The 10922-nt window shown below is 41.3% G+C and overlaps 1 protein-coding gene across 6 annotated transcripts in view; it reads right to left on the bottom strand.

Annotated features, from left to right (window-relative positions):
• PTER (phosphotriesterase related) overlaps positions 1-10922 on the bottom strand; it is a 66766-nt gene that overhangs the window by 35981 nt on the left and 19863 nt on the right. For all 6 annotated transcript variants that reach the window (XR_007728987.1, XR_007728986.1, XM_050805407.1 and 3 more), the window contains exon 3: positions 5965-6105. Coding sequence is in view for 4 of the 6 variants with exons in the window: in XM_050805407.1 (XP_050661364.1) it covers positions 5965-6105 (141 nt within the window). In the remaining 2 variants the exon portion in view is untranslated. The remainder of the gene's footprint in view (positions 1-5964; positions 6106-10922) is intronic.

Below are 10922 nucleotides of genomic sequence, written 5' to 3'. Positions count from 1 at the left end.
TGATGATAAAAATATTGCTGCATCCTAGCAGGAACATATCCTTATTCCATGCACACAGAAATTTCTAACCCGTGATATTTATGACAACGCCTGGCAATACCACATTAAAGATAGCTTCTAATAGGATGTGCCAGTTTGGATGAATGACCACTTTGGCATTTCGCTAAATAACTTTGTTCTGGATTTGTATTCAGCAGTCCTCTCTCAAATGCCTCTCTCTGTGGGCCCATTTTTCAGATCTCATTCTTGCTCTCTCCTTTTATCTAGCAAATCAATATCAAGGACTATTTGTGATTAAAATAGGGAAACAAAAGGAATCTCACTACAACTAAAATATTCTGAGAGCAAAATCAGTGGATCTGTAAGTGAGGGGCATTTGGTAAGCTACAAAGTCACTGAAAAAAGGTTGGTCAGTATTTTAACCATTTGTCCCTTTGAAGTCTATGGGAATTTTGATTTAGTTGTGGTCTCTGAGGACTGGATTCAACTGACCAATACAAATGTATTCCGTCTTCTTTCCATGTCAGCAAGATTGCTAAAATAATAAGCTATTCCTTTAAATTTGTAGTCAGTGGACTAAAGAACAGCTCCCTGACTATTCTCTAAAAATGAAATCCTCTTTGCTGTGTGAAATGCTGGAATCTGTAGTGTGAGTCACCTCCTGACAGCTACCATCTGTACGTGTCTGGACTCTGGGCAGTGTCTGTCGTGACTTCCATGGGTCTTTGATGGCGGAAGATGCCACTCGCAGACAATGGCTCTTCTCTGGGATTCTCTGAATAGTTTTTTCAGCATTTAGGTTCTAAAGTGGATCTAGACGGATGGACAGTGCCTTCCCCCAGAGGCTGATTATTTGAAAGGTATCTTTTTTGTTTCAAAAGCATTTCTTGGTGTCCTAGTACATGAGTCATATTTAATTACTACAGTGAGCAAAACGTGGGGCACTACACACACACACACAAACTCAGGCACAAAGCCCTGCCCTCCGAGAACATATATTTTAAAATAAGTGATAATGGAAGAATAGACTTTGTATCTGCAGGTCAAAGGAATGCAAGCACCAGCAGAGAAGAGCCATGCCTGTCCTGTAAGCGCATGGAACGACTTTTGTGCCACTACAATTTTTTGCCTCACTGAAATGTGTATAATATCCTAAAGTTCTGATCTGCAGTTACTTTTGGAACACACTCAGTTTAGGGGAATTATCTAAGATAAGTTATATGATCACATAAAAAAAAAAAAAAACCAGAGAAAGATTTGACAGAATGCATACACAATGCTGAACCTTAGTGTGACAAACCTTGATCCACAACTGCAAAGAAGTATCACGGTATAGGAGGTTTCAGGAAACACTTTCTCCCTGATATTTTCTGGGAATTTTCCAAAATTTTTGCCTACGTTTCTTATCTGAGAAATAGAATTTCTAATACTACAAAGGCAGATTGTGTGGATAAAGAAATTCCTCTAAGATGTCTTGTGTCAGACCTTGATGTTACCAAATAGTGAAGTAGAATGAAAGAGCACAGAGGACAACATACTCCTACTTCAGACCGGGAATCCTTAGAGCCCGTCAAGTCAAGAATCTGGAGACTACTTATCTCAGGAGAAAGATAACGTTATGGCTCTGGACACACAATTACATCCTGACCATCCAGAAAACCTGCCCCGTCCCGCTTACACTAAAAGATCATCTCTCCTGTTGTGCCATTTTATGGAAGAACAGGAATTACAGAGATGCTGCCAGAAAAGGGGGAGCCACTACAGACGAGAAGACAAAAAATCACGGTAATTATAGAAATACAAATGAGTTAGTGTTTGCAAACAAATATTAGAGAGAGACTACAAAGTGTGAAAAGGCAGAGATATAATAAGATTTGAGAAATGGAGCAGAAGATTGAAAACAGGTGTTAGACGCAGAATTTCTGGTGCTGAACACCAGAGGTAGGCAGAAGCGTGCTTCTGTGTTCATGCCTTCAGAGGTTTAAGACTACAATGGCTCAGAAAGGGACTGATGATGCATGATGAAAACCAAGTGTGCAAGACAGTGGGGTACTGGAGCACTTGCAACCCAAAAGGGCATTCAGTGCTTAACATGGGCTGTCCTTGGGTCAAGTGATAATGCATGGTTTAATTTAAGGAAGATTAAGCACACATACATATACATATGTATGGAATAGCACACATGCATTATATACATATACACACATTGATATTATAATAATTTTTATCATTTCCATACATCCAGAATGGCTATATTTAGCACAGTAAAGGATAAACAAATGGCCAAAAGGAGCCAAGAAGGAATGCTGGGGGAGCCATTGGTCATCTGACCCTCCTATCTCCTTCATATATGCCCCTTTACAGATCTTTTTCTTGTTCTAGAAGGTCTGGGAGCCTCATGTAAGACACAGGTGTGCAAAATATGCACCTTACTACCACAAAGGGGCTTGGGAAAAGGAAGCCAATCCAGAGTGCAAAGTTCCCATTTCCAAGATGATTTAGAAAATATGTCTTGAGGCCGGGCGCGGTGGCTCACGCCTGTAATCCCAGGACTTTGGGAGGCTGAGGCGGCCAGATCACAAGGTCAGGAGATCGAGACCATCCTGGCTAACACGGTGAAACCCCATCTCTACTGAAACTACAAAAAATTCGCCAGGCGTGGTGGCGGGCGCCTGTAGTCCCAGCTACTCGGGAGGCTGAGGAAGGAGAATGGCGGGAACCCGGGAGGCGGAGCTTGCAGTGAGCTGAGATCCGGCCACTGCACTCCAGCCTGGGCGACCGAGCCAGACTCAGTCTCAAAAAAAGAGAAAAAAAAAAAAAAAGAAGAAATAGAACATGCGTTGAGGGCATTGATCAGAAAATCATGTTTCTGAGATTATGAAAGATGAGAATGACTGAATGCACTGCCCTATTTTAAATTCCAGATGCCTTTAGGGAAGGAATAGTCTCCTCTGAGTATAAACTAACTACTAGGGCTTTAGGGAAACAGGTTCACCTGTATTGAATCGGGTTCCTTGGCAAGTAAATTAAAACAATAAAACAAAAATAAACAAAGAATCAATACATCTACTTGTCAAATAACTGATCTGAGTATTAAAAGAAAAGACAGAGCTTCATTGGTCAAGGCAGGTGAAGTCATTTGCTCATGTAGAGTTGTGTGTTGCCATCTTACCTAACTAGAGCAACATTGATTAACTAGCTTTCCCTGATGATACTAAACTTGAAGCATAGTACCATTAATGAGGTGATCAAGGCAGAATGCCAGAACATGGAGACAGCAGAAGGCATAAGGACATAAATGTCGACTTCCCAGGGAAAGATCCTCAGGATGTCCCAACTATGACCACGGGGTCAAGATCTTCCCCTCAACCCAGTGTGCCTTATTCAACTATCGACACTTGAATCTCATGGTTCCTGGACATAACTTCTCAATTCCAGCTTTGCTACTTCCATTGCAATCACTTTTCTGTTCTCATGATTATATTCTAGTTCTTGTCTGAATATCTCAATCTTCAGTTTCCTACTCTGATCATGTTACCTCTTTCTACTTTTTCCACTCATTTCTTCTACTGTATGTATGTGTGTGTGTGTATATATATATAATATATATATTTGAGCATATATATGCTCCACCTACTTCATTAAAGCCTGCAGTCCAGTTATTTGCCCTGCTATGCTTTCCTGTCTATCTGCCCATGCCTCTCTACGCTTTCTTCCCTCCAGCTTGGATCCCATGACCCTCATCTCAACCCCTCCTTTGTTATCCATCTCTTTCAGACAGAATCCCAACCCTCAATCTCTTTTTTTTTTTTTTTTTGAGATGGAGTCTCGCTCTGTCGCCCAGGCTGGAGTGCAGTGGCCAGATCTCAGCTCACTGCAAGGTCCGCCTCCCGGGTTTACGCCATTCTCCTGCCTCAGCCTCCCGGGTAGCTGGGACTACAGGCGCGCGCCACCTCGCCCGGCTAGTTTTTTGTATTTTTTTTAGTAGAGACGGGGTTTCACCGTGTTAGCCAGGATGGTCTCGATCTCCTGACCTCGTGATCCGCCCATCTAGGCCTCCCAAAATGCTGGGATTACAGGCTTGAGCCACCGCACCCGGCCCTCAATCTCTTGAATTATTCCTATTTTCTGCTTGTATGCACACAACTTCTCTGGTTCCACTACCAAAACGCAAAACATTTTTGCTTTTGGAAAATAATCACCAAATCATGTGCATTGGTGCCAATGCACAGGCATGCAATCATGATTTCTAGACTCAACTATGTCCCGCACATAACACACCCATGTCAAGGTCTCTCTCATTGACCCGACAGCCATTCCTAGCCTTCCTCCTGCTCTACATGGTCCTGCCCTAAATCCACTCTTTTTTTCTCAGGAGATAACCATGTCCACCTCACAGAGACACTAAAGGACATGTGTCCTCAGTCTCCTGTTTCCCTCACTAAGACTTTTATTTGCATTCACCCCATTGCTGTGTCACGCCCTCTCATTTCAATGGAGAAAGCATCCTTTCAACCAACATTCTATTTGTTCCCCAGATTCCATCTATTTGTCGCCTTAGGAACCTTGCTCTATATTTCTTATCTATCCAGAGTTTCTAAAAATCAACATCTATTGAACACTTCCGTATTCTGTACCAGACACTCAGATAAAAACTTGGAATACATTATTTCATGTCAATTCTGTAGTAACCCTGTGGAATGGGCACCACTTCCCTGGACTCATTCTCTCTAGCCCTCTCTCTGCTCTTGCTCTTAGTCACATAAACATTTCTCAACTCTTACTAGAAACTTCCCTTGATTCTTTGTTGTGTTCTAACTCCAGCCTCAACTCCTTGCTTCCCTCCGCTGCCACTTCTTGAGTCACCTCAGCATTCTCTCTCCTCTTCCTCACGGCCCACTCATTCCTCAAGCCTTTTCCACTGAGACTGCACTTACTGTTTATAAAATGTCAGCCTCCTCATTGTGAAATCCAATGGATGCTTTTCAGTCTTTATTTCCCTTGATATTTGTCACTTATTACCAGCATCCAAGCCCTTCTGCCCTGAGTCTTCCTCTCTACTGACTTCCATAACAACATATATCTCTCATGTTATCACTTTGAAAACTTCTTCTCAACCTTTTCTTGAGTGACGGTTCCTACTCCATTCCTTAAATGTCTCTGTCCCCAGATCTCTGTCCTTATCCTCTTCTCTGAGTGATGTCATTCATTCCCACAGTTCAACTATCACATACAAACCATATCTTAGGGCTTCACTGGATAGCAACACTTAGATATTCCCAAACGAAAGTCTTCCTTGTCAATCTCCAATTTATTTCTCCTCCTAGATTTTCTAACTTGGTTCATTCAACCTTCATATCACCATGTGACCAAGACAAAACTAGGTAGCTATTGTTGACACCAAAAATTTTCTACTTGATTACAAAGAATGACTCCTACAATTATCTGCTAGCATCACACATTATACAATTTTGGAAGGTTGCATTCATTTTACATGATGTTTAGTCTTTAGACCTTACACTTTTAGCATTTAACTTGAAATCACCTTTTTAATGAAAACTTTTAATAAAGCCTTTCAAATATTACTGGTAGGAAGTTATGGCTTTAGTGTGGTCAACCTGAGAGAGGAACAGCTTATTTCATTAGAGGTAAAAAGAGGAAAATGTCTTTTGTTCTCTGATTTTCATGGCAGGGGTTGGGTATTATCTGTGTTTCCTGTCAGCTGCCCATCTGCACTGAACTTCTAAGGCTCTGCTAAGCTTTAGCCTACTTAGGATGACTCATTTTCTCCTTAAAATAATATAGAGAGATTTTCTCCCTGAAACAGCATAGATATATTTTTCTCTGCAAGTCTGTGGTTCAGCCTGCTTACTGTTTTCTGAATCTTTGCTAATACTTCCCTAGATATGACAATCAAAAAGGACTAGGGAAAGGGAATGCTATGAGAGACTTTACCATATTTACCTTCTAATTCTTTTGTTATCATCAGGCATGTCAATATCTGGGCAGAGTTGGTAATGAAGTAGTTCAGTACCGAAGAGGTCATATTCCAAGTAGCAGCCAAGTTGAGCAAACTCCAAGAGCTCCTTCTTATCAAGTATAGTCCTAGAAACAATACAACAGATATATTGTTATTATGAAGAGCCCATTTTCCACATGTACATACTAGAAGTTTTAAGCACACTATGTACAAGAACATAGTTGAAGTCAAGTAACAGAAACTTCTGAAATGGCTCTTAATGATGTGAGTATAAAATAGTAAGTTCAATTTGTTACCAGAAATAACAGAACTTACTCATCTAAAAGGGGGTTTTCCCCTCTAAAGCACTTGGGTACTACAGACTTAGTTTAATGATGCTTCCATTATTCCAAAGCAAGTTTGGAATTCTCCCTCAGAACTGTGTTCAGAATACGCCCCCCCACACTATTTTGAGAATCCTTAATGGAGTAAATTTTCATCCTCTAAGGACTGCTATGAAGTGTGAAAACTATCAAAGGAAATCTGCCCTCAGGTCTGGCGAATTAGGTGAGTAATGCTAATCTGGGTAACACATGAGGCTTTGCCTTGTGGTAGCAGGGTGATTTTCTCGTGAAGATTGTAAAGTGGTTCTAAAATTAATTCTAACGCCTTTAAAGAATGCCGTTCCAACAACTTCTTTAAGGCACAATACTCATACAGATATTTATGTTCTGGAGTGCTTATTTTTTAAATAAAATTTATTATTTTATGATAAATTTTATGGATATCTTCTCATTTCAATAGCTATCATATAAAGAATATAACTATTTTAGGATGTAAGATTATGTAAATGAATGGGAAAGGAGAGAAATGTAAGACAAGTACAGGCTACAGAGAAGAGTAGAGTACAGAGCAAGAGTAGATTATCTCAAGAAATTTACATTATAACAAGTAAAAAGAGATGCACTAAGGTAACCCCAAAATACCATTGTAGAGATCCAATCACACAGAGAGCTAAGAAGGAATAAAAACATCCTAGCAGAAGAACAATATGCAAAACAATGTGAAAGAAAAATATACCCCATTAGACATTTCATGAAGGGAAGGAAGGCACTGCATGGAGGGAATGAAGGAAAAATATACCCCATTAGACACTGCATGAAAGGAATGAAGGACCTACAGATTTATAAGGGATCGTTTGGGATCGGAAATTGGTCTGGAGATGAGTTGAGAACATTAGACAGTCATTGTCTTATTGGCTTTTAATTCATGCTGATATTTCTATTACTTTGGCAACTCCACGATGTGAGGATTAAAGCACTATTTTGTGGCAGGGCGTGGTGGCTCAATCCCAGCACTTTGTGAGGCCAAGGTGGGTGGATCACTTGAGGTCAGGTGTTCCAGACAAGTCTAGCCAACATGGTAAAACCACATCTCTACTAAAAAGACAAAAATGGCCAGGTGTGGTGGCTCACACCTGTAATCCCAGCATTTTGGGAGGCCGAGGTGGGTGGATCACCTGAGGTCAGGAGTTCAAGACCAGCTTGGCCAACATGGTGAAACCTCGTCTCTACTAAAAATACTAAAAATTAAGCTGGGCATAGTGGTGGGTGCCTGTAATCCCAGTTACTTGGGAGGCTGAGGCAGGAGAACTGCTTGAACCCAGGAGACGGAGGTTGCAGTGAGCTGAGATTACACCATTGCAATCCAGCCTGGGCAACAGAGTGAGACTCCATCTCAAAAAACAAAAACAAAACAAAAATTATTTGGGGGTGGTGGCAGGCACCTGTAATCCCAGCCACCCGGGAGGCTGAGGCATGAGAATCGCTTGAAACCGGAAGGTGGAGGTTGCAGTGAGCTGAGATTGTGCCACTGCATTCCAGCCTGGGTGACAGAGCAAGACTCCATCTCAGAAAACAAAAAGCACTAATATCGGGCTGGGCATGGTGGCTCACACCTGTTATCCTAGAGCTCTGAGAGGCCAAAGTGGGTGGATCATTTGAGGCCAGGAGTTTGAGACCAGCCTGGCCAACATGGTGAAAACCCATCTCTACTAAAAATACAAAATTAAAAAAAAAAAAAAAGAAAGAAAGAAAAGAAAAAGAAAAAGAAAAAAAGAGAAAGCACTATTATGTGTCTATGAATCTACTTCTAAGAGGTCAGAAGAATTTTCAAAGCTTTTTTTTTTTTTTTTTTTTTTTTTTTTTTTGAGGCGGAGTCTCCCTCTGTCACCCAGGCTGGAGTATAGTGGCATGATCTCAGCTCACTGCAACCTCCACCTCCCAGGTCCAAGTGATTCTCCTGCTTCAGCCTCCCATGTAGCTGGGACTACAGGCATGTGCCACCACTCCCGGCTAATTTTTGTATTTTTAGTAAAGACAGGGTTTCGCCATGTTGGCCAGGCTGGTCTCGAACTCCTGACCTCAGGTGATCCACCTGTCTTGGCCTCCCAAAGTCCTGGGATTACAGTTGTGAGCCCCCACGCCCAGTCAAAGCTTTCCTTACAAACCACAGGAGAACCAGTTAAACCTCCGTGTACCATGGGCGCAGGAGGTGTCGCCTTTCCTGTGAGATTTATGCGAGTTGACTATTGACTTTCATTCTGAGCTATCATCCCCTGGCTGGCTCCTTTTCATTTTATTCACCAAGTTAGCAGAACTTAGAGTTCACGATGTTGTTTTAGGCAGGGAGGCTAAAACATCTTTCCTTTATACTATAAGATGTACATTAGTTCTGTGCTATCTTCTATTAATACTACTCATTTTCCATCTTCTTACCATGGAGACCATCTTTTGCTTCCAAAATTACTAGGCTGAAAGAATATGTGTTTTTCTATAGAAAACATATTCTGTTTTCCCCAAAGAACCATACTTGAAAAAAAAACAAAATATACACAATTAAAGTAACATAAGCGGGAAGAGGTAAGTTTAGTATTTTTTCCTTTTGAGTAAATTCAGTGTGTTAATTATCCAATATGGGCAGGGTACTGGGGGAGGGGAGGAGTCAGGAGGGAAATGGAGCCACCAATTACAGGTTGGATCATACTCTTGTTTCTGCTCCTAATGTCTTTTTGTTTCCTTTGGCCCAATGCCTTGAGAATCACTTTTCTAAATTTTCAGTGCTATATTGAGGCATATACTTAGTGAAAAGTCCATGGTAAATGTAAAGCCTTAGAAAAATCTTTAGCCTCAGCTCCAGCTGAAAATAAAAAGTAAAGTCACTCAGCATCATTATCATCTTGTTGACAATGAGAACTTACTATGTGTCTGACATTGTGTGAAGTGCATTACATGGATTATCTCATTTAATACTCTCCATAATCCCAGCAGGTCTCAATTTTAAAGACCGAGAAACTGGGACTTGAGCAATTAGATACTCACTCAAGGTGATGTGCTAGAATTTAAATTCATCTCAAAGTTAGAACTGATTCTCTAAACCACCGTACTGTGGAGTTTCTCCTATTGCTAAATATTGTTTTTTACTCAAAGGACATTTTCCAGAATTACAATGACTGAATGTGCACAGAGTGTGCTTTAGTTTTTAATTTGAAGTTTGATTTCCTCCCCATGGTGCCCTTGAACTGCACTTGGAAAATGGAGAATTTACCATCAAAGGGTAGTATGGGGGAAAGAAAGTGAAAATCCCAGAAAGGGAAGAAGGGATTCACTTGTGGAGATTTTTAATTGCTAAGTCAGAGGGTAACTATATATAGTAAGCAGGATTAAATCTTTACCGTTATTTCAGACAATTTGAATGACATGATCAAAGAGAAAGGAACTATGGGAATCATGACAACTGCTTACTTTCTTACTATGAGGTGTGTGTGTGTGTGTGTGTGTGTATGTAGTTATTCATTTTTTTAAACTGACATATAGTGATATGACCCCCTCCGGATAACTAAACACTAGTGTGAAGTCAATTAAGAAATGAATATTACAAATATTGGCGGGGTATGGGGGCTCACGCTTGTAATCCCAGCACATTGGGAGGCCAAGGTGGGCGGATCACTTGAAGTCATGAGTTCAAGATCAGCCTGGCCAACATGGTGAAACCCTATCTCTACTAAAAATACAAAAATTAGCCAAGCATGGTGGCTTGTGCCTGTAGTCCCAGCTACTCGGGAGGCTGAGGTAGGAGAATTGCTTCAACCTGGGAGGTGGAGGTTGCAGTGAGCCAAGATCACACTACTGCACTCCAGCCTGGAGTTGAGACTCCGTCTCAACAACAACAACAACAACAAAAAAGAAAAAAAATAGAAAAGAAAAAAAGAAATGAATATTTCAAATATTAAGGGGCACAGAGGCAACTTCCATCACCAGATCAGACCTCTCTCCTGAAGCCAGACCTGAAATGCAACTGCCCGCTTGCCATCTCTACTTGGATACCTAATAGTGACTTCAACCTTAGCATGTCCCAAACTGGACCTTCCTTCTGCCCCCCAAACTGGCTGCTCCAACACCCTTCCCTATCTCTGTTGACAACAACTCCATTCTAGCTGCTCAGGCCAAAAACCTCGATCATTCTTGACTGCTTTTTCCCTCTGACATTCTACGTTTAACCTATTAGGATAGCATTTGGGCTCAGTCTTCAAAATACAACCAGAATCCAGACCTACCATCACCTCCCATACTACCCTCCAGACCCAAATCATCCTGGTCTCTTGCAGGATCGCTGCCATAGATACCAAATTGTTCTCTCAGCTTTCACCTTGGCTCTATTACAGTCTATTCTACATACTGCGATTAAAGTGCCAACTCCACACCTAAGTCAGACTAGGTTTCTCTTCTGCTCAGAACCCACCAATGGCTTTCTATTTCCCTCAAAAGTAAAAGCCAAGGCCTTACAGTGGCCCATGAGGCATTATGTGATCTCTCTCCATGTGGTCTTGCAAAAGCCTCATCTAGAAGAGGAATGGGGCTGAGCGTGGTGGCTCACACCTGTAATTCCAGCACTTTGAGAGGCT

Source organism: Macaca thibetana, chromosome 9, assembly GCF_024542745.1.
Source record: "Macaca thibetana thibetana isolate TM-01 chromosome 9, ASM2454274v1, whole genome shotgun sequence".
Classification (NCBI taxonomy): Eukaryota; Metazoa; Chordata; class Mammalia; order Primates; family Cercopithecidae; genus Macaca; species Macaca thibetana.
The sequence above is the reverse complement of the archived record's forward strand: the minus strand, read 5'-3'. Positions and strand labels throughout refer to the sequence as shown.